Source organism: Onychomys torridus, chromosome 2, assembly GCF_903995425.1.
Source record: "Onychomys torridus chromosome 2, mOncTor1.1, whole genome shotgun sequence".
Classification (NCBI taxonomy): domain Eukaryota; kingdom Metazoa; phylum Chordata; class Mammalia; order Rodentia; family Cricetidae; genus Onychomys; species Onychomys torridus.
Window position 1 is genome coordinate 115,162,258 of NC_050444.1, and position 24,879 is coordinate 115,187,136.

Genomic DNA, 24,879 nt, shown 5'->3' on the forward strand with positions numbered 1-24,879 from the left:
AGGAAGGAAGGAAGGAAAGGAAAGTGAATAAACACAAGGAGAGTGTAACTGAGGTGGCTTTTCCATGGTTGGGTACATGTCTAGCATGGATGGATGAGGCCTAGGTTCATCCCAACACCGCAATGAGTAACATAAAATGGAATCAGATGTGGTTAGGATCCTGCATCGTTATAACACTGTTTTATTGTTTAAAGCTAGTATTACATAATTTGTGAGTTGGTATGTGTGGGTTTTGTATATATGTTTGTGTATACAGAAAAGAAAATACGAGTTTTAAGTTGTTATTTTATGGGAGAGTCTGGCTGGATATTAGTACAGAAAATTACACTTGGTCTTACCACTTTAAAACAATACATTGTTGTGGTGTTGGAGTTAAGTGAACTATTCTCTTATACACTGTCTTCCTTCTATGTTAGATGTCAAGGATGGGACTACTGGTGGTCCTGAGCTCAGCCCCACATGGGATTCTCCTGCAGCAGAACCACATGTCTGATGTTACAGAGCTGTTTGTGCTGACTGGTAGCATAGAATTGAAACTTCATAGCTAGTTTATAGCTATAGACATAGACCGGGTTCTATGTTTGACCAACATGCTAGCTTGACTTTTCTTTTCCCAATTTAAGATTATAGTTCATCTTTTATTATACCTACTAAGTAGAATACAATTACTGGCAATTGCCTGGACCTAGGCTAAAAGGAGGATGTACTTGGACATGGGAAGGAGGAGAGAAGTGACTGGGGTCCTACAGTTAGTTATCCATTGTATGGCCCAAACCTCATATTTAATCCTGAGTCATGGTGGTAGAGAGGGAGTTTGGGTGAGGTGTGACTTGTGAAGATCTGCCTTCTACCTGCTCTCTGGGAGTTTTCATGATTGACTGTCATGATCTTAACTAGAAAACATACTGCATTGCATGGGAGAGGATTCCATGGTGACCCACATGAACCATGTCTGTACTTCGTCATGGTAACAGATTGCCTGCCCAAGCTCATCTGTGTGGAATCTCAACAACCGAGGCCCAGTCACTGTTTTCTTCTCATAAGCACCACAGTTGACAAGTAGTAGGGTGCAGAAAGCAGTATTGTTTTTCTTACCTCAAGGTTTATGACAGAGACAACCATGACAAAAAGTCAAATTAACAGAAGAAAACATTTTTTTATATTATAGTAGTGTTTATTTATTGTTTGTTTGCTATGATGTACATGTGGAGGTCAGAGGACTGCTTGAGTGAGTTGGTTCTGTGTGTGGGCGTGTGTGTGTGTGTGTGTGTGTGTGTGTGTGTGTGTGTGTCCTGCTGAACTCAGATTGTCAGGCTTGGCAGCAAGCATTTTTTTACCTATTCAAACCATTTCACTGGCCCCAGTCATACTATTTATTCAGCTAAAATTTTATGTGACACCAGATCCTTTAGAAATGAAGATCCAAAAACTCAGAATACTGTTTTTAAAGGCCAACATAGAGAAAGATGGTTGGAGGATAAGGGATGTGGTCTGATGGTGCTACATTGGGCAGAATTCCCCAGGGCCGGTTCTCAGGTTCTTGGCTCCCTAGGTTTTTTTCCCTTGGCGTATAAGGCGAGGCACTTGTCACATGAACTTCAGTTAAGAGAAGAGGGAACAGGTCAGAGAGAGAGCTTCCTTGGCTTCAGTGAAGAAGACTCAAGAGGCATTCTGGGTCCCAGGGACCTGCGTGAGGGACTGGGTAGCAGGACTTGCTTCTGCAGTTTTCTCAGCTCTGTATTGTAATTCTCATGTTTGGGATGTTGCATTCTGAGTGCTGACAGTCACTAACTTGACCAGCCCCTGAGTGGATAGGCTGGGTAACCACTGTGTGAACTCCTTAAAGAGGACTTGAGGATCCCGAGCTTAAGGTCTGCCAGGGTCACCAGCAGGACCTGCCTCAAAAAGAAAGATAAAGTAATAAATGCCATAAAGGAGGCTTCTCAACAGCCACTGTTCCACTCATCAGAGGGAAAGCTGTAGTATGCTGAACAGATTGTACCCCTCGGGTGCCGCAGACCCAACTCAACTGTGGCCAGATTATCCCAGGAGCCTGGCCATCATGCCATCTGTGTGGGAAGGATTCAGAGGCACAGTGAGTGCTGAGGTCTCCCCATGGAAGGAGTGAATGGGAGAATAGAAGATTTATAAACTAAACATAGCATCTCAGACTGAAGGAGAAATCTAAAGTCTATTTGTCTAAAAACAGCATTGGGTAAATTTAAGATGACTGATAGAAAATAATTTATTTTTATCTCTGGCTATGCGAACTTCATGGCCTTTTATAAGATCTTTCTTCTAAAGTCTTCTTTATCTGTAAAACAGAAGTCCAGAGTCCAAGCAAGGGGCTGTAGGAGAAAGTCCTGTTTCTCTGAGGGATGGGAAAACACAGCACTCAATGTATCAGAGAAATGGGATCATCTTTTAATCGGCTTCTAGCTGTGAATCTAAAAATAAGTTGTAGAATTACGTAAATTCTGCGGCTGAAAAATGTTAGCAGTGTGTCCTGAGCAGGCATTCAGCCATCCCAGTGAAGGATAAGCTGCAAGTCTCTGAAAGGAAGGAGTCTCAGTTGAGAAAATGCATCCATAAGATGGGACTGTAGGCCAGCCAGTTGGACATTTTCTTAATTAGTGATTGAGGGGGAGGGCCCAACCCAGTGTGGGTGTTTCCATCCCTGGGCTGGTGGTCCTGGGTTCTCTAAGAAAGTAGGCTGAGCAAGCCACAAGGAGCAAGCCAGTGAGCAGCATCCCTCCATGGCCTCTGCATCAGCTCCTGTCTGCCGCTTTCCGCTTCAGTTCCTGCGCTCACTGCTTTTGATAATGAGCTGTTATATGCAGCTGCAAGTGAAATAAACCCATTGTTCCCCGAGTTGCTTTTGATCATGGTGTTTTGTTTTGTTTTGTTTTGTTTATCACAGCAACAATAACCCTAATTAAGGCAATACCTCTGTCAATTTGGGAAGCTGCATACAGCAGGATTGGAATTGATGGTTTAAAGTCTGATAGCTGTTCAGAGTGGCAGTGACTGTCAGCACCTCCAGCCCCAGTACATGTCCTTATTTCTGCAAAGGCTGCTGATAAAGTTTTCCTTCTTGACAGTCTGTTAATGTGCTTTATTTTAATAACCTCATTAACTTAATGTCTCATTTGTGATTTGGATAATCATTTATTTGGGTGGGTGGTGATGGAGATAGGACTCAGGGCCTCATGCATAATAGGTTCCACTCCTGGTCTACAAACCCTGCCCTGGATATTCCACTTAATTGCAATTCTAAACTTATTGGTAAATTTGACCATTTTCTCACATACCTGAGCCTTCTGAGCTTTTTTGTGGAAGCTAGAGGTCTTTCCTGCTTTATCTGTAAAACTTCTATTTATTAATTCTTTGGTAACAAATCTTCTCTTTGTTATTGTTATTATTTTTCTACCTGTGGATATAACATCAGAAAGTATCCTGTTTTACCAGCTATTCGTTTGTTTATTTATTTATTGGTTTTTCGAGACAGTGTTTCTCTGTGTAGCCCTGGTTGTTCTGGAACTCATTATGTAGACCTGGCTGGCCCCCAACCCGGAGATCACTTGCCTTTGCCTCTCATGTTCTTGGGTTAAAAAAAGGTGTGCACCAACCTAGCCCCTTTATTTTTAATCTTAAAAATGCATAGCTATCTTTATCTATTAACATCATCTTTGAACTCTATCCTTTAGGATACTGCCATGGTGAGTTTCTGTGAAAGATGTCCTGATTTTTGACTGTTGAGATTGCTGGGATTTATCTGTCTTCCAAATATGTTCTTAGCTTGAATCATATTAAATTGTTTCATGGTGTCTAGGAAGCAGAGAGTTTGCTTTTATAACATCCCCCTCCTTCTCTGAAGTTCCTAAAACTATGAATCCATAATGGATTATTTCACTGATTCAATCAAAGCCATTATGATCTGCTCAGCCCCAGGCCCTGGCCCAGCCCCATTACAGAACCAAGTCTTTATGCAGAAGCTGTGAGGACAATTCAGAAATAAACCACAAACTGGCGATTACATAACAAGTTTCATAAGAGAGCCTTCTTTTTTCCTTGCTGAATCTCTTGTCTGTTAGGGGAGGGAGAAATCTGAGTATGCCAGGCATGAGTGTTGTACCTGTCACTGCTGTCATTTGGGAAATCAGACAGGAGAGCCAGAAGTTCAGGGTCATCCTTGGCTACATACTGAGTGTGAAGCCAGCCTGGACTACATGAAATCCTGCCTCGATAAAAAAAAGCGGCAGCAAAATAAAATTATAGTAGCCACAAAAACTGATATGACATTCAGACCAAGGGTGAGGGGGCAGGGGTGCTCAGTAGGTAAAGTGCTCGCTGTCGAAGCATGAGGACCTGAATTGGAATCTCCAGCTCAGAAGCAGGTCTGAAACCCAGCACTGGAACAGAGGCAAGATGAGCCCTAGCCGTCCAGCCTTATCAATCAGTGAAACTCAGATTCAATATGATATCCCTTCAGCCCTAAAAGTCACACACACACACACACACACACACACACACACACACACACACACACGCATGCACGCACATCTTGACTGTTTGTGTTTTCTGGTTTGTTTTGTTTTTTCAGGCAGGGCCTTGATATGTAGCCTAGGCTGGCATTGAACTGAAGATCCCCCTGCCTCAGTTTCCTGCATGCAAGGCCTAAAAGCATTTTCTGTCACATCCAGCTTTGTCATATGCATGTTTGCATCTGCCAGCATGTAATCTGTACCACAGTGATCTGTAGCCATTCTCATCTAAACAAGCTTGTCTGCATTTATTTTCCCCCTTTACTTCTGTAATTTACTTCCTGAGCTGGCGCTGTGTGGGATTCAAGACCAGCTTCGAGCAGTATTGTCTCCTATTGATGTACTAGTGTGGTTTTGTTGTACAGCCAGCACAAGTGACAAGTGGCCCAACTGGGAGCTGAGCTAGGTGGTTTAGACCATAGTGTAGAAGTGACAAGGCTCCTTAGCTTGCTTTCTGTTGCTGTGATAACACACTGACCAAAAGCAACTTGAGGAGGAAAGGGTGTATTTATTTCAGCGTATTGTTCATAGTCCACCATGAAGGAAAGTCAGGGAAGGAGCTGAAGAAGAAATCATGGAGGAACACTGATTACTGGCTTGCTCCTCAAGGGTTAAGCAGCCTGCTTTCTTATACAACCCCATAACACCTGCCTAGGGCTGGAATCACACACTTGGGCTGGCCTTCCTTTCCCAATCATCAGTCAAGAAAATGCACCACAGACTTGCCTATAAGCCAGTCTGATGGGACCATTCTCTCAATCAAGGTCCCTTTTTCCCAGTTGATAATATCATGTGTCATGTTGAAAAAATATTAGCCAGCACACAGGTGAGCTAGAAGATGGAAAGATAGAGCTGATAAACACATATAAACTGTGACTATTAGGACCTTCAACACCATGAAGGAGAAGTAGAACCCCATAGAGATAAAACATCACATTGATTGATAGATGTGTGGGTGTTTATGGATTGCTTTTAGATCTGACAGCTAAACGGATATCTTTTAATTCCTCTTCCTTTTACTTGATCCAATTTTACTTTATGTTGTTTCTATATTTTCAAGAGTATATTTTAGAGTATGGACTATGGGCAAATGGAAAACCTCTTGTCAATCACACACATGACCTTGGTTTCAATCCCTAGTGTGACAAACAAATACTTTTAAATAACTATATTTTAAGCATAATAAATTGTTGATTTTTCTTTCTGACCAAATCTTAAGTCCATGAGAGTAGGAACAATAACTGGTTCAATATTTTATCTCTAAAACCAAATACTTTGTTCATACTTCACTTAAGTAACTTTTCTAAATCTTGTGGCAAGGTGAAGGCTTAAGCCCATTATTTTCCCATATTTTGGTAACTATCTGAAGGAAAAACAGTCCATGAAAGGCTAAGCTAATGGGAACCAGAAGTGGGAAGTTTGGTGGGCAGTCTACACTTATGTGGAGATAAAAATAATTGCTAACTGTGGCTTACCCACAAGGCCATGGAAACCTTAAGTGATTTATTCTAAGAGAGCACTGTAGATGAACTACACTAAGTATGGGAGAATGTTGACATCTCTATAATGTAGACTCATGCTCTATTTTTTTTTTTTCATTTCTAATATAGAAAAGATCAGGCAAAGATATGCAGACCTGCCTGGAGAATTACACATTATCGAGCTGGAAAAGGATAAGAGTGGACTGGGACTCAGTCTCGCTGGCAATAAAGACAGGTCACGGATGAGCATATTTGTGGTGGGGATCAACCCAGAGGGACCTGCTGCTGCAGATGGACGGATGCGGATTGGAGATGAACTGCTAGAGGTGAGAGCCAGTTGTTATCAACTTGTCTTTCAGTGCACAGACTAGGTATTGACAGTAGCATACAGGAACACCAACTTGGATTCTTTTCTGAACCATTTAGAGCAAACAAAGTCTGTAGACAGCTGGGTATGGTGTCACTGCCTGTAATCCCCGGGCTTGGGAGGTAGAGGCAAGAGGATCAGGAGTTCAAGACCAGCTTCTGCTACATGGTGAGCTTGAGCCATCCTTGACTATGTGAGACCCTGTGTAGCAGGACTCTTAAATGATTTTATTAATAAAATCAAACCCAGAGCCAGATATTGGGGTGAAAGCTGAAAGATCAGAGAAGCAGAACAAGCCACAGCCACCTCACCTTGCCAGTTCCTCAGCTGATCCTGTTTCCTCAGACTAGAAACCTCTGAGTCCTCATCCAGAATGAATCTCAGCTGAACTGCTGCTCCAAAGCCTGAAAGCTTAACTAGCTAAAAGCTTCTAGTTTCTGTTCCTCACGCCTTATATACCTTTCTGCCATCACTCTCTGGGATTAAAGGCTCACTTTCTGGGATTAAAGGCGTGAGTCATCATGCTTGTCTGTATCCTTGAACACACAGAGATCCAGGTAGATCTCTGCCTCTGGAATGCTGGATTAAAGGCGTGTGTGCCACCATTTTCTGGCCTCTATATCTAGTGGCTGTTCTGTTCTCTGACCCCAGATAAGTTTATTAGGGTGCACAATATTTTGGGGAACATAATACCAACCCAACCCTATAAAAGGAAAACAAAATAAACCAAGACACAAAGTCTGTGGAATTTTTACTGGAAATTGGTAAAAGTTAAGGTCACATTGCTTCCTTACTTAGAGAGAGAAAATAGGAAGTAGACTGGTCCTCAGATAATTACTATCTGGATGATCTCACTAGTAATCTCAAAACGTTGTTCTGTTTTCCTAACCTTAAATCTGGTGCATTTTGTTTTTTATTTATAGGAATTTAATATTTGTTTTCTTCATTCATTCAGCTTCCATTTTTCCAGTATCCATAAGGACAGAAAGAAATGAGCACTTATAGTGCCTTTATTCAAATAGCCTCCAGTTTAGAGAAAAGAGATAAAAAGAAACAGATATAAAGGAGGCCTTTGTATTACAAACTGCAAAGTGTAAAGAGTAACAGATAATGCACTCTTGGTCCCAGACCCAGCCAGCTGTTTTCCTCTTCTAACTTCTTGATGGTGTTTGCCCACTGCTAAGGCCTCAAGGGAAACATGCTCCAGCATGTGGCTTTTAGAGGAGGCCAGTCCCGGGGCCCTGGCATCACACTGTCTATATGAAGCAGCAGCCTCTGAGCTTGCGTGGATGGTTTCCCTTCAGACTTAGAACATGCCTTATCCATCCGCAGCCAATGCAAGGAGACTGTAGCATCTCCCTGCTTCTCTCCACCTGACACCTTTTCCTGCCGAGGAGCCAGGCCTGGGAGAGTGCCCTTCTTTTCTTGTTTTGTAACTCGGTGTCATGGAGAGAGCCCACACCAGGAGTGGGCACCCACTAGAATAATTACTGAACAAGTGAAAGGTGAGATTTGATGGAACATATTAACCATTGTGCTCCACGCTTCAGGTTTATTCCCATTGGCTCCTGTTTAGAAGCCCTTGGGAGGAGACTTCAGTGCAGGAGGAAACAGTGGTGAAAATGGGAGCCAGCTCAGTGAGCTTCTGTCACTGCCAAGCCTGCACACAGCACACATTCGTCTCTGATGTTCTTAAGAGCCTTGGATGGAGATCATTTCTCTCATTTTAGGCATAACAAAACTGGATTATAAATGCTTTGTATTCTAGAAATAAGTGTCTAAACTTGGATAAGAACTCAAGCTTAAAGGCTGGAGCAATGGTTCAGAAGTTAAGAGCATTTGCTGCTCTTACAGAGAACCTAGGTTCTCTTCCCAGCACCCACATGGTGACTCACAGCTGTCTGTAACTCCACTTCCAGATCTGACACCCTCTTCTGACCTCCGTAGGCAATAGGCACATATGTAGTTCACATCCACATGTTCAGGCAAAATATCCCTGCACATAAAAATAAATAAAAATGTTTAACAAAAAACAACTTAGACTTGGCAGACTCCAAGAGCCATGCTGTGAGCACAAATGTCACTGTGTTCTCTGGGGTCCTTTAACAGGCTCTGTGACCTCCTTCTCTCTCTCCCTTCCCCTCTCCCTCCTCACCCTCTCTCTCTGCAAGTGTGCATAGGCTAAGAATCAAACCCGTACCTTGAACGTGCTAGGCATGTGCTCTACTGCTCTGCTTACCTGTGCCCTTGCTCCATGTCTTAACTGTTGTTGCTATAGGCGCATTGCCATAGGCTACAGTGTGAAGAAGACTTTCTTCTTTCTCCTCCTCCTCCTCCTCCTCCTCCTCCTCCTCCTCCTCCTCCTCCTCCTTCTTTTTGCCTGTACCTCCCAACAAAAGATTTATTGACTCATGGTTCCAGTCCTGGTTAAATAACCATAGCTCCTGGTGACCTTGTTGCCTATCCAGAGTTGCTCAGGGCCTCACAGAGTGAAAGATGGGGGTGCTTGAGAGACTGAGCCACACTGGACTTTAGAGCAGACCAGTTCTTGTTCGTCAGTCCCATGTGTGGATTAATGGAGTCCTGAGAGCAGAATCCTAATTCCCCATTGAAAGTCTCATCTGGGCCCATATTTCCCTTTTCGTAACAGGGTATAAATTTTGACACAGTTTTCAAGAGGACAATCATTGTGCTGCATTTGTTTAGATCCATGGGATTCCTGGTGTGTGATGTTCAAGTCTATAAGAAGTCACTCTGGGCATTGGGTATGCTTAGACCCAGAGTCCCTCCTGCATGGTGGATAGAAGTGCTTCCGTAATTGGAAATGTGTTGATTCTAGTTGTAGCTTTTCTGCCTTATTCAAGCTCAAGGTGGAATAGCCTATGGGATCCAGCCTTACAGAGCCTTGTGCTTTATTCCTCACCTGACATCCAATGGACACTAGTAACCAATGCACTGTAGCCACAAGTAGTGTGCATCGTGTCTTACAGGCCAGTGTCAGAATTCGGCCATAGATGGGCCTGAGAAGATCCAGTTTTTGCCCCAGTGCTTTTGACAACTAATACAATTGCATTCCAGTGTGCTTAGCATAGTGCATGCAAGAGACCAACAGTTTCTCATCTTCCATATAGTCAGTGCAACACCAGCTGACCTCAGATAAATAAGAGGGTTCCCTAAACAACCTGCAGTTCTTGGATGGATGCCATCCTAAAGTTATTCCAGTCTGGTACCTATTTACATGGAGATAGCAACTAGCTCAACAGGACACACATTACTTAGCCTTCACTTCAGGTATACCTGCCAAGCCACACATTAAGTCCCTAATACTGCCACTTTTTAGTTTGATGCATTTATTAGAGCAACTCCTAGAACACAGGGAAACAGTTTGCCCAGTGTGCACCCACCTATGCAGTCTAGAGAATACTACAGAGGAATTCATACACAGCACAATGGAAAGACGGGGTGCATAGGGACACTGGGGGACAGCATCCATGCTGTCTCTGGTTGTGCCACCCTCCAGGTAGTCTCCCACAGTCAGCAGCTTAGAAACTCCCAATGCTGTTGTTCATTAATGGGGTTTGTGTGCTTGTATGAGAGTTCCCCCCCCCCCAGCCTCACAAGTGCTGGGACTACAGCATGAATGATGAGCACACCAGCTCATGGGATTTTTAGAGTTGCTTCATTACAGACACTCAGTCTCTAGCACTTTGTTCTTCCTAGATCATGGGGGAAGGGCTGTAGGCTTAACACTTTTAATCACTGCTTTATTCTGCGGATGTCCAGCCCCACCAGGAGCCCATTAAGAGTCACCTCATGGGGCTGGGCAGATTGCTCAGTAGTTAGGAACACTGGCTGCCCTTCCAGAGGACCCACATTTGATTGTCCAGTACATTCATGGTGGCTCATTAACAGTCTGTAACTCTGACATATTCTTCTGTCCTCAATGGGCATCAGACATGTAGATGATACACAGACATATAAGAAAGCTTGTACACATAAATTAAAAAGAAGAGTAACTTCAGCTGGGCAGTCATGGCACACACCTTTAATCCAATCCCAGCACTCAGGAGGCAGAGGCAGGTGGATCTCTGTGAGTTCGAGGCCAGCCTTGTCTACAGAGTGAGTTCCAGGACAGCCAGGACTACATAGTGAAACCCCATCTTGATAAACAAAAACAATACAAAAAAATTAGAGTACAAGTGTAGCTCAGTTGCCACAGTCCCTGGCATACATTAGCTGATAGGATCAGAAACAGTTGTTCTGTATTTGTGTATTTCTGTCTTTTTAGTTTGTGTATATTGATACTAGTGTCTCCGAGTCATGTCGGAACAGTTTCTTATTCCTTAGTAATTTCATGCAGCACCTTAACAAACACCCAGATCTTAGGCAGTTGTAATCCATCTTCTCTTGTAACGGTTTTGACTTTAGGTCAAGGATGACAGAAAGTAAACTGATGAGGGAAAATATTCCCTGGTTCTTTTTACAGCTCAGGAAGAAATGCAGTCATTTTTCTTTAATATAGGAAGAATTAGAATGTGCTTTCTAGCTGAGACTAGGAAATCGATTTAATGATGTGTACCAGCAAAGCTAAAAGCTAGTGTGACCGTGGACATTGCAGAGCATCAGATGGCTGGGAACACTGCAGTGTGCAAACGGGCTTTTAAGAAGTGGAGCAAACCATGGGTATTTGCTAGCTCTCACCCAAAATACGGTTCTTTTCATAGCCGCAACCCTGAGTGGGGTGCAGCCATGTGTCTTGCGAGCTCTCAGTCTCATCGTTACTTGGCCGTGACTGTCACATTCCTCCTTCGCTCGCTGCCTCCTGAGATGTATGGTCGATTCACCGACTCAGACTCTGCAGTCAAACTGGGAAGTAAAAGAGTCCTCAGAAACACAGCCTGAATTCTTTTAAGTCAGAGACTCTGCTTTCCTCCCAGAGCCTTGTGTGTGACTGGTCTGGGGCCTGTGGTCACCGTGGCATCGTTGGTGTGCCATTGCATTGTTGGAGTAGATGAGTTGGAGAGTTCTGTGGGTCGATGGCACAATTCACGTGTGAAAGAAATTTTCTGTTAAGCTCCTAGAAGACAGTGTGATTAAATCTCAGCTCCTTTACCCTTCCTTTCAGTTCTAATGTGGGGGGTTACTGAATTCATTTCAAAAGGCATTAGCATATAATTGCCATGCACACAGAAGGAGACTTACACTAGAGCACTGGCTTTCCCAGAGCAATTAGGCCCGGAACATGTGCAGGCTGGGGCACAGTGTGGCCGTATGAATATCGGGTTTATTTATAACCCTCCCTACAGTGCAAGTGTGGGAAGACGGGGCCAGTGGTGCTGTGCAGGGGGTTGGAATGATACGTCAGGTTAACGCAGAAGCAGGAAGGAATAGACTGGATGGCACAGTGGGGTAGGCTGCTATGTGGGGCCTACAGGATAGCCTCACCTGAGTGTTGTCCAGTGCGTGTACAGTGGGAAAGAAAAGGCATGAGTAGCTCTCATAACTTCCAGGGATACAGATATAAAACTAGAGGTAAATTCAGATCTTGTCTTCTGATTGTTTTCATAAGACAAACAAAACAAAACACTATAACCACAAAAATGAAGTGGTTCACCCAGGTGTTCTCCACTGCTCCATGAACTCTTCTCTTGGTGTCGGCGCTGGCCTACAGCCTCTGTTCCTTGCCAGCGAATCATATTTGAAACATTTTGGAAAGCTTAGATATGATTTGGACTATGATTTGGAAGCTAGTAAGTAAATCACTAGATTCTGTGCATCCGTGGAATAAAATCTCTTAATTTACACTCGGAAGCTCATGTTATCCACACCACCACACCCTGGTATATTTATCAAGCATTTTTATGAAATAACTTTGCCCTAAGGTGCTTCATGTAATAAAATCTCCTGGTATAGAATCAGTAGTCTGGGGCACAGAAAGAGCAAAGAATTTCAAAATTGAAATAAAATTATGTTTCTCCATAATTTTTTGACAGAACTGATACTTAATATCTAGTCATGCAGAATTGTTTGACCAGGTTTTTGTTTTTGTTCTACTATGGCAGTGACTTCAAATGGCTTTGACACTTTATATATGAATATATTTCATATTAAAGCTGTATTTGGCTGGTTGTGGTGGCACTTGCCTTTAATCCCAGCACTCAGGAGCCAGAGGTAGGCAGATCTCTGTGAGTTCAAGGCCAACCGGGTCCACAGAGTGAGCTCCAGGTCAGTCAGGACTAGAAACTGAGACTCTATCTCAACAAACAAACAACTGTATTGGAGCTTTAATATCTGAAAGCTATTTAAACACGGATTGGTCAGAGCTGACACAAATGAGTATTGTGAGCAGGTCCCAAATACAACCTTCATACATGCCAAGGTAAAGCCATCCCATTTTGTGATTCTTAAAACAATCCGTTTGCAACTTGAAAAGCTCACAGAGGACGTGGTGATGGCTGAGTGAGTAGTCAGCCTCACACACAGAGTACAGAATCCTGGTTACCATAGCATTGTGAGCCATAGCTATCTGAGTTTGCTAACCATTTCCTGATACCATCAAAGGTGGATCCCTGAGGATAAAGGGGCCGAGAACTGGGCTGTGTGGAGGGAGCTGTGCAAATACTGAGTCTTAATACGGGTCAAAGTTGCTAAGTCTTTCCATGCATATTGTCTGTCAGCCAGCCCACAGCAACCTTAGAGAGTTACGTGTACTTTCTGCCCCCATCCTGTAAGCAGGGAGACTGGGGCAGATCAGTAAATGTGCTGACTCCAACACTAGGGTCTTATTTAGTACTGTATGAAATTCTGGGCAGTTGTAGTGTGAATGCCAAGTATCCCCAGAGGTTCCCTTGTTTGACCACTTGGTCCCCAGCTAGTGACATGGTTTGGGAAGGTTGTGGAACCTTTAAGAAGTGGACCCTCAGCTGGACATGGTGGCACACATCTTGAATCCCAGCACTAGGGTGGCAGAGGCAGGTGGATCTCTGAGTTTGAGTTCAACCTGGTCTACATAGAGTGTTCCTTAAAAAAAAAAAAAAAAAAAAAAAAAAAAGGAGACCCACACTGGAAGAAGTGGTCACTGGGGTGTCCTACCCCCTCTTCCTGCTCTTCCTGAGTGTGCATGCTTCCTGCTTCTGCTACCATGCCTTCCCTACCAGTTGCTTTTGTCGGAGTAATTTTTCATAACAACAAGACAAGTGATGTAGCAGATGTAGGTAAATGCAGTTAATTCAGAGGTTTATCCAGTCGGTTTTGTATTGAGTGGGAGACACAGCTGTTGCCTATGGCCACCTGAGGAGTTTCTTTAAAGAGTGTCACTCAGATGAAGGTGAGATTCTCGACTCTGCTGTGGAAAAGTATTTCAGGACAAGTTAGTTTGGAGCAAAGCTGTTTATTTATGGGCCTGGGAGATGGCTCCATGGGTAAAAATGCTTGCCATGCAAGTGTGAAGTCTGGAGTTCAGAACCCTACTACCCATGTAATTGTTGGTTGGGTTTGGTGACTGTCTTAGTTAGGGTTTCAGTTGCTATGAAGAGACACTATGACCCTGGCAGAAAAGTATTTAATGGGGTGGCTTACATTTTCAGAGGTTTAACATTATCATCATGGTGCAACAGGGTGGCGAGTGGCAGACATGGTGCTGAAGAAGTAGCTGAGAGTTCTATGTCTGGCAGGCTGTAGGAAGTGGTCTGAGACACTGGACATGACTTGAGCATATATGAGACCTAAAAGCCTGCCTCCACAGTGACACACTTCTTCCAACAAGGTCACACCCCCTAATAGTGCCACTCCCTTTAGGGGCCATTTTCTTTCAAAGCACCACAATGGCCTTCCTGTAATTCCAGCCTTCATTTGGCAGAGGCAGAGAATCCCTAGATCAAACTGGCTAGCTAGATGATCTGTATTGTTCAATTAAGAGACCCTGCCTCAGTCAATACCATAGAGAGTGATCAAGGAAGACTCCTGGAGTTAACTTCAGTCCTCCATGTACATACATGAAAACATGCATATATCCACACACATTACACATTTTTAAATAAAACTTTAATGTACATTTAAACACAGGCAACTAGGCTGGCATTGGCGGCACACACCTTTGATCCCAGCACTCGGCATGCAGAGCCAAACTCTGAGTTCGAGGCCAGCCTGGTCTACAGAGTGAGAGATCCAGGACAGTCACCAAAACTACACAGAGAAACCTTGTCTGGAAAAATGAAAACAAAAAAACAACCAAAAAACAAAAACAAAAACAAAACAAAACAGGCAACTAAGGGACAGAGAATACCTCTTAGAAAACAACCAGTTCATATCAAGGACATGGGTGTGAACTCTGAAGAGTCCTGCTTAGTGTTAGCCATATATATTATTTTATTTTAGTGACTTCTGAAGTTACTTTCTTTGCTTGAAGGGTTTCTGAGAAACACCCCCCCCTTTTTTTTTTACTTTTCTTTTGACAAGTCAAAAGAATACTTTACTAGGTCACAAGAAAATTAAGACAAGTTTTGACTATTAAATAAAGTTTATATATTGTTCATAGGATTTTTAGAAATACATAGGTTTATAGCTGGGGAAAAAATAAGGTTAAACTCAATGGCCACAAGCAGTTAGGCCTTAAGCATGGTTAGTTGCTAGTGTAACATTCCTATTTTAAATACTTCTGCAAAATGGGAATATTGTCTCTCATGTTATCTTTTTCCCCCCTTTAGATCAACTCTCACCATGTAGCCTTGACTGGTCTAAAGTTCTCTATGTAGACCAGATTAACTGTAAACTCACAGGGATATAACTGCCTCTGCTTCCTTAATGCTGGGATTAAAGGTGTGTGCCATCACACCTAGCCTATATAGACACTCTTTACACCAAATATGTTAGTTGTGTCAAAATTCTTAGCTCATAAGACTCAAACAGGATCAAGAGAAAGCCTTCTGTTCCTTCCTATGGTCTATCCTGCCTCAGTTTTTCACATTGCAATCCCATATAATATTATCCATCTTAAAATGTATTACCACTCTATGTTCATTAAAAGGAGAATGTAATTTATAAGCCCATGCTCATCTATTAAGAACCAAGGAAGGAAGGCATTTCTCCTTTGGATTTGTTCATGCACAGCAGGTGAGCTTCTGAATTTCATCACTGAAGAACGTGCCCTCATTTCTGCTATAGACTTGGGGTTTATTTTCAGGCATAGAAACTACGGTGTGAAACCTGGTTCACATCGAGTGCCCTGGTTCTTTCTGATGGGGCTTCCAGCTGTGAAGTCTTTAGCTCTATTTTTGCAGTTTCTGTTTCTGATGACAGCTTGTTGGGGAGGAGTTTTGAATTATTTAGTTGGACCACATTGTCTTTCTGTCAGTGAAATACTTTGGCTGAAGTCTCTACTCTTACTGTCCTCGGGGAAGGGTGACAGTCACTCATTTCTTAGTGCTGTGGTCCTCCTTATTACTCTCACAGAAGCTCTGAGATCTCTGCAGTGAGCAGTTGATCTTAAGACCTTAGAGAGAAAACAAAGCAAAAGTGAAGGTGGTGGTCATTTTCTCATTGCTGTGACTGTGTGCCTAAGAAAAGCAGCCCGAGGAAGGAAAGCATCCACAGCAACTGGAGCAAGGAAGGGTTACTTTGGTTTATGGTTCAAATGGACATAGTCCATCCCAACACGGGTGTTAGGCAGGTTAGGGAGGTGGCTGGTCACGTGGTTCCACAGTCAGGAAGCAGAGAGATGACTGCTAGTGCTCAGATTATCTTTTCATCTTTTCCCTTTTGTTGTCCAGTCCAGGACCCTAGGCAAGGGGTGGTGCCCCACACATGCAGAATGTATCTTCCCTCCTTAACTACAGCTATCTGGAAACACCCTCTCAGATGCATCTCCTAGGAGGTTGTAAATCTAGTCACATTAGCAGTGAAAACGAGATATCAAGAGTGGAAGAAGCAGATCATTAAGGAAAATTGAAACAGGGATCAGGTGTAGGGAAGGAGCAGCCGTTGGGCAGCGATGGCTCCCTGGCCTCAGGTTTCTGCAGTTGTTGGTGTGTGACAGGACCGGTGATGATGGCGCTGTACTCTTCCAGCCCTCCTTTATGCAGCATGGTCCTCCTTTCCTATCTTGTGACTGTACTGAGGGACCGCCTGGGAAAATCTACACTGAGGCTATTCTGAGCGGTGTTGACCACACACCACAATCTCTTTGTATTTGCATAATAGGATTTTTTACTTTGCTAAATTGTATACTACAACAACCCCTCCTCCAAGGTGATACATTGCAAGACCCCTTATAGATGCCTGAAAGCATGGGTAGTACTGGCCTTTCATAATAAGGCTCATTACCATCATCATTATTGTTTTTTTTATTTCATTTTTTAGATAAGCTCTAACACTGTAGTCCAGGCTTACCTAGAACCCACTAAGTAGCTAAAGGTGGCTCCAAACTCAGGTCAGTCCTTCTGCATTATTAGCCTCTTGATTTAGGATTGCAGACGAAACCCAAATACCCAGATTATACTACATTTTCCCATACATGTATACTAATGACAGAGTTGGCTTTATAAATTAGGCATAGTACAATATTAACAGTAACTCATAAAGTATAACAGTGAGACAAAGGTACTGTAATAAAAGTTTCATAAATGAGTTTTCTGTTCAAGTGTATTACTGTGTTTTTCTCTAAAGGGAACATTTTATGACTCCCTTTTGGATATCTGAGTCACCAGAATAATGTTTTATGGTTTGTGACAGTTATTAAGTAAAGCATATCTGCCTGAGCATATGTGATCTGATAGCTGAGTAGTCAGCAGCAGGCTGTGTGGTGTAGACCCCTGGACAAAGGCTGGTTCCGTTCACAGTGCAGAACCCAAGTTGTGAAGTGTGAGACATGAAAGTGGAAAGGGGACTCTGGAGAGGATAATGCCAGCCTAGGGGGAGGGACAAGGTCAACAAAGACGTGGTCTGTGTGGAGATGACAGATCAACCCTTGTTTGTATGCAGATTTCAAAAGGTTTTTGGGGTTTTTTTGTTGTTGTTTGTTTTGGTTTGGTTTGGTTGTTTTTGTTTTTCAGGACATGTTTCTCTGTGTAGCCCTAGCTGATTTGGAACTCACTCTGTAGACTAGGCTAGCCTGGAACTTGGAGATCCACCTGCTTCTGCCTGAGATTAAAGCCATGTGCCACTACTCCCAGTTCCAAAAGACATTTTTTTAAAGTATGAACTATTTCTAGAGTTTTTCATCCAATACCTTCAAACCGATTTTGATCTGAAATCTTAGAAAGCAAAACTGTATGTATATAATGGACTCTGTTCTCACCTCTCAAGCTAGCAAACATGGATGTTACCAGACTTTAGCTAACCTAATAGATCGTGGGTATGTATATGTACACATTAACATAAGGAAGTATGAAAACAGTGCTATTCTCCGATGACGAGAGGGTTTCTTAAAGATTTATCAGCATATCTTAAGTGATATAGTAATGGGCTTCATTATGACATTTTCATGCACATATGTGGCATATTTTGATCCTATTGACCCCATTACTCTCTCTTGTCCTGTCCGCCTGATCCCCATTCTCCTCCCCACCAGTCTGCCTTTTACTTCCTTACACGTTTTTACTTTTGATGACTAGAGTTGCTTACAGGAGGATGAGTGAGATGAGTGAGGCTAGGTGAGTGGTTAGTGCTGGAAATGTCTTCTACCTTTACCATGCTGAGAACTGGGAGGTGGGACTTTTTTTTTTTTTTTTTTTTGGCCCAGGTTGTGAGTTGGTCAGGATAGGATATGGGTGATTGGTTACATTAAGGATTAAGAGAACCTAGGGAGTTCCCTGACACCTGCTGAGTACCCTCTTTACATGTTCCAGTGACCCTGACTTACTGGAGGCTTTGGGATCTGGGGACGTGGGCCTGCTCTGGCAGCCTCACTTCATACCTTAAACTCTTCTATAAGGCATTGCGCTTACGAGTCTCTGTGTCCTCATTACACCAACGCAGGCCCTCCTGTCTCATGGCCTGTGCTGAAGGGTAGTGCTAGACTATATGAGGTATGTGATAAATGTTCCTAGGTGCAAAGGATGGCACCGTGCCTCTCCAGGACAGTTTTTTAATAAGGTGACTGTTAAAATGAGAAACTGGGGCCAGTGAGATGGCTCAGCCGGTAAAAGTACTTGCCATGCATGCATATGACCTTAGTTTAATCTCCAGAATCCACAGTGGAAGGAGAATCTACTCCTGTAAGTGGTCCTCCACGTGTGGTTCATATATGCACCTGCAAGGGTGCTCATACACACAGACACCCACCTTAAACACAATACTAATAAAATTTAAACACTTTTAAAAGGAGAGAGAAACTGGAACTCTAAGGATGTGAGTTAGGAGAGTCTTGGTGATTAAGTTTTTGAGTATGTCTGTAAAGGGACTTATAAAGCATTTTGAATATGAGGAAAATGCAGTAACTAAGAATTGGGGTAGATTCCTAATCCAGTCAACTTTTTATGAGAAAGAAGGAAAGCTAAGCATTAATACTATAGGGCATCTTATCTTGATATTCTCTTTGTTCTGCTGATTGGTTTTGTTTGTTTTGAGATAGGGTGTCACTATGTAGCTCTGTGAAGTCTCAGAGATCTACCTGCCTGTGCCACCACAGCCAGCTTGATATTCTTGGTAAAGGAATTCCAGGTCACTAGTAACCTGAGTCCTATTTACTCATCTGGCTAAGAATACAATTAAGAGTAATGCCTGGGCTGGAGAAATAGTTGGTAAAATGTTTGCACATAAGCATGAGCACCTGAGTTTGGTCCCTAACACTATGTAAAAAGGTCAGTTGGGGTGGAAGCCCTTGTAGCACCAGTGTCGAGAAAGTGAAGACAAAGGATGGATCCCTGGGCTCACTGGCCAGCCAGTTTAGCCTGCTGAGAGAGCCCAGGTCCCAGTGAGAAACCTGTCTCTAAAAACAAGGTATGGACCTGGTGAGATAGGTCAAGAGCGAAGGCTTGCTCTTATGGTGGACAAGAGTTTTGTTCCCAGCACCCACATCGTGCAGCTCACAACTAACTGTTACTCCAGCTCCAAGAGATCTAATGTTACTGGCCCCTGTGGCGTGCGCGCACACACACACACACACACACACACACACAGCCCAGGTTGGCCTCTGGCCTCCACATGTACCCACCTGCACAGGTGCACATAAACATGTACATACACACAAAAGACACATACCCTCAAAGGTTATGTTGAAGTATCTTAAATTCCTGGGAAACCATCATTTTTCTGCAGAATTAATAGCAATTCCTGAGAAGAGGTAGATGTACTATTTATTTTCCCTCCTATTGTCTGAAGGTAATAGAACACCTTCCATCTTCTCTCACTTTCTTCTTTGTATTTCTTTATTTTTTTAAGGAAAAAAATAAATGTGACTTTTTTTCCTGAAGTTTTTGTTGATTATTACAAAGCTGTGTCTTACAGACAGATGTCACAATGTAGCTCAGGCTAACTTCCAGCCCACAAACCTGCATCAGCCTCCCTATGCTGTGATCACAAGCAGGCACTATCTTGCACTGGGAAAAGCACCTGCCACGCAAACTTGATGACCTGAACTGGATCCCCAGAGCCGATGGTGGAGGGAGAGGACTGCATTAATGCCTTCATGCTCATGTCATGACAGACGTGCATATATGTGTGTATGTACACACAAAATAAATAAAATGTGACAAAAATGTTAAAATACTGATACCAAAAACTGTCACCACAGAGCCCACATGTTAGAGTAGTTCTTTAGACCCACACAAGAACTTTTGTTTTAAAAGTGCTTGTCTGCTCCATTTTCCATTCAATACTGCTATCTTCTAATGGCCGTACATCTAAACAGACGTCACCTTCATCAGTTCTTTTTAGGGAGATGTTTTCTATTGTTGCCATGATGACGGGGGTAAACCTGCTTTTTCTTAATTTTGGAGTATAGCTAGGATGCCACCATAACACCTATGTTTTCACCTTTTTAGGATAGATCCATAGAAATGGAATTATTTGATCAAGAGTTAACTGACAGCTGGGTATGGTGTTATGTGCCTGTAATCTAAGGCAATTTGTTAAGACCCTATCTCAAAATAAAGTTTAAAAGTTTATAGGGTCTTATCTCAAAATAAGGTCTAAAAGTTTAAAATGTACTTCAGTGGTTGAACACTTGCCTGGCATAGTCCAGGTACTGGGTTTGATATTCAGTACCAAAACTTTTAATAGGCATGATGATTATAAATATAATGTGTTGATTTTTTTCCCATGTGATTTATATTCAGTAAAGGTTGTTTTAAAAGTTAAAGTATAGGTTCTAAAGAATTAGAATACGATGTTTAGAAGATGCTTCAAAGTAAAGATGGGGAAGGACTCTGATTTCATTATCAGCCACTCACACAATGAGTTTCAGTTCAGCTCCCTGATAATAAGTCATTTTGCTTTTAAAAAAAGAAAAAAGCATGGGTGAGAGATGGTTGAGTGTAATGAATTATGGCATGATGTTCAAACCTTGGGTAAATCTGTTACTTGAACTAAATTTTAATTTTGTATAATTAATGTTTTCAACCCTAGTTTAAGTTAATTAACTTTTACTTCCAATTTGATATGTTGTTTGAGTAGATTTAGTTGAGCTACTTTTCAGCATAAATTTATATTCCTGTTCAGACAAAGTATGGAAAATTAGAAGTAGTTGTAACCTTTTCTCTTTAATATTTTTGCATAATTAATTTGATTAAAGCAAATCTCATTAAAGACTTTTAAGTGAAAGTTTATGCAGTGTTAGAAAAGGATTTACATCCATTTACATTTGCTAAATCTGCACTAGATTTACCCTAATTCTACTTCTGCTGCAAGCTACACATACTGGAACTAATTATCGCACTGGCCAGGATTGCCCTCATCACAGTTTTGTTCTTTCTCACTACAGAGGCAAAGGCAACCCCTGGGAGGGAAATTGTGTGCATGGAAGCCTGCAGTTTGACTCACCAGCTTTGGGAACGCGGGCCTGGCTGCTGTCTGCGCCCTTGGAATCCAGAGCTGCTAGAGTTGTTCATAAATGGGATTTGAATTTCAGAGCCTGGGAGAAAATTAACTTGCCCAAATATAATATTATTGCTTTTCTGGGACCAGGGGTCAAGAGCTGAAACAGAAGTTAATATCTCGAGAGTCACAGAAGTCCTCCCATTGTCATCGATAACAAGAGGAACCCAAAAGCAACTCAGAAAACCGGAATGGCTGGTCAGGCACATAGAAAGCACTTGGGGTGGTGATGAACAACTTTAATCACTGTGCTCAGGAGGCTGAGGCAGGAACACCACATTGTCAAAGTCAGCCTAGGCTACATAGTGAGACCTTGTCTCTAAATAGATGATTAGATGATGATGATAAAGATAGATAGATAGATAGATAGATAGATAGATAGATAGATAGATAGAGTAGGCAGGCAAGGAGATATGTAGTTGAAGTTTTTCTGTGTCCACCTGGCCCATGGTCAGGACAAATCTCTCTCACTCGCCAGTCCTGCAGCCACTTGGACCCAAGTAAACACACAGAGGCTTATATTAATTAAACTGTATGGCCTAATGGCTCAGGCTTCTTGCTAGCTAGATCTTACATCTTAAATTAACCCATTTCTATTAACCAGTGGCTTGTGGCTTACTGGTATTTTTACATCTTGCTTCCTCTGTGTCTGGCTGGCAACTCCTGACTTGGCCTTCCTCTTCCTCTTCTCTTCTCTGCTTATCCTGCCTATACTATACTTCCTGCCTGGCTACTGGCCAATCAGCATTTTATTTATTAACCAAATCAGAGCAACACATTCACAGCATATAGAGCAATATCCATAGCAGAGATAGTCATAGAAAAAGATTGGGCTTGGGATCTGACTGAATAGAGCACCTATTCAGCATGTGTGAGGTCCTGTTTAATTCCCAGTACCAAAGTAATAGTAATAATAAAATAATATTAATAATAATAATAAATATTTCAGAAATTTCCTGTGGACAGAAAGTCTGTTTCCTTTTTCTTCTTTGTGTGTGCCAAGGCAAAGAACTGAGTATCTGAGAGCATCAGACTCTGAGACTGTGAAGAGGGTTAGGGTTAATGTAGATATTTAAAATGACAAGAAACTGCATCAATGGAGTTACTCCATTTTAAGAGCAAAATTAGTTCAAGCAATTTCCATTGTCACTTTGGGTGGCTATAACAAATGCCAAAGTGGCTGAGCTCTCTCTCTCTCTCTCTCTCTCTCTCTCTCTCTCTCTCTCTCTCTCTCTCTTAAACACACACACACACACACACACACACACACACACACACACACACACACACTCATACCTCACAGTTCTGGAGGCTGGGAAGCCTGAAATCATGGCACCAGACTCTGACTCCTTCCTGGTTGGCTGACCAGGATAGTGTTGCTGTGTCCTCCCATAGCAGAGAGATTCTCTCTTTTCCAGTCTCCCTTCTTCTTCCCACTCCTTCCTTCCCACTCCCTCTGTTGAGCAGAGCCTCCTAGTGTGAACCAGGCTGACTTCAAACTCACAGTCCTCCTGCCTCAGTCTTGCTAGTGCTGGGATTACAGGAATGAACTACGATACCAATCATGTCTTCTTGTAATGATACCAATCCAATTGATTAGTGCTCTCATTTCCACACAAACTGTGTACAGGTGAGTGTGTGTGTGTGTGTGTGTGTGTGTGTGTGTGTTAGAAACCACTTGTGGGAGTCTGTCTCACTTTCCACCATGTTGGTCCCAGATAACAAACTCGGATCTTCAAACATGGCTGCAAGTGCCTTTACTCACTAAGCCATCTCACTGGTCCCTGGTTACCTCATTTTTAAAGCTTTGTTGTCATAGCCTTTTGGTTGTTTTTGTCTCTGTCTGGAGATCTTAGTTTTCCTTTCAGATTTACAGTAGGAAAGTCATGTCTGCTATGCCTTGAGTTGCTTGCTCTCTTCCCAGTTTCCACTGCACAGCATTTCCAAAGCATTGCCAGGGAGCAGCTGCCCCACACTCAAGGCCAGGGTTGCTGGCACTGCAGAAAGCAGCAGCAGCAGCAGCAGCAGGCGGCACTGTTCTGTCAGAGCCTTTCTTGTTACTGTTAGAACCTTTGCCTGATGACTGAGTTGGAGAAGATGTTATTTTGGCCGGGTGTCCAGCTGTGTGCCAAGCAGTACATATTTATTGTGTGAAAGGACCTGAGTGTAATCTCCAGTACCAAGAAGGAAAAACAGGGAAGCCAAGGAGAAAGGAAGGAAACAGTATGTCTTTCATCTATCCCTCTGTGTGTGTGTGTGTGTGTGTGTGTGTGTGTGTGTGTGTGTGTGTGTGAAAAATAAAACCATGAAAGTATTAGTACATTTGTATTAGTATTGGAACTCTGGGTTACAATCACACTATTAAATGTGTGAATATTAAAGTTTAACAGCAGAAAATATGAGTGTCTGAGTATGTGAAGGGAGAATTCCTTCAGGTATCAAGAGCATATCCATGAACTGTGACAGCTTTTCTTCTTACAGTCCTCAGGACTGCTCTGGAGCAGCTGCCTGAACTCCTTTAGAGCATAGAAAAGCAAGTCACAGACAACTGGGAGTGTGGGAGTCAGTGCATTTTCTGAGACTAATGAGCTCAGCCAAGAGTAAAACCTGACAGAGTAAGAGGCAGAGTGAAAAAGTCGCCTGATAGCCGTGGCTGTACCTCCCTAGGCAGGGGAGGGACTGGCTTCCTTTAAGATGGTTAAAGTATTCTGCTTTCATCCCATCCTTTGAAATGTTTATTTCCCTTTGCTTTCTCGTTGTAACCACCATGATGAAACAGTGTTTTCAAAGATATGTCAGTTGTGTCTTTAGATTCAACATTACAGAGACCTCAAGAGCCAATGGATTAAGCACCGATTTCAAAAGACTCTAGTCCCCTTGAGTATAATTGAGTGTACTGTAGCATCCCTAATGTTATAGAAGTTATCAAGGCCATAGCTACATAGGAATAACCTAACAGTACAGGTCCCTAGTTCCTTATCAAACAGATTGGGAGAGCATAAATGGATAGATGGTATGAGAGGATAATTGTAGTTATTATATAATATATCAATGGGAAGATCTGAAACGAAAACTGTTTTGATCTACTGATCTATCATATTTGGATGACTCCAATAAAATTAGAATTCCAGTATACCTTGGACATGAACAGATGACTCATGGGTTGTCTACAGTTAGATGTCCTATGTAACTAGTTGACCTAAAATTCAACTTAAAACAGGTATATAATATTTATCTCCTGTGGTAAAAAATTTATTCTATGTAATAACCATGACACACTTGTAGCACCATGTTAAATGGGCCCTCCAGAGCTCTGTATATACTATAGTTTGAGCTGTTTTCTCTACATTCTCTAGGAATCTGGAAAAACCATAGAAAATGAAATATCTATCATAAAACTTTCCATTGCGCTCAACTACAATAAAGTTTAGCAACAGGGTCAAGGAGTTTAGTTCTT

The 24,879-nt window shown here is 42.4% G+C and overlaps 1 protein-coding gene across 2 annotated transcripts in view; it reads left to right on the top strand.

Annotated features, from left to right (window-relative positions):
- Window positions 1-24,879, top strand: part of Patj (PATJ crumbs cell polarity complex component) — a 325,946-nt gene that overhangs the window by 170,413 nt on the left and 130,654 nt on the right. For both annotated transcript variants that reach the window (XM_036177074.1, XM_036177075.1), the window contains one exon: window positions 6,155-6,351. In XM_036177074.1, coding sequence (XP_036032967.1) covers window positions 6,155-6,351 — 197 coding nt within the window. The remainder of the gene's footprint in view (window positions 1-6,154; window positions 6,352-24,879) is intronic.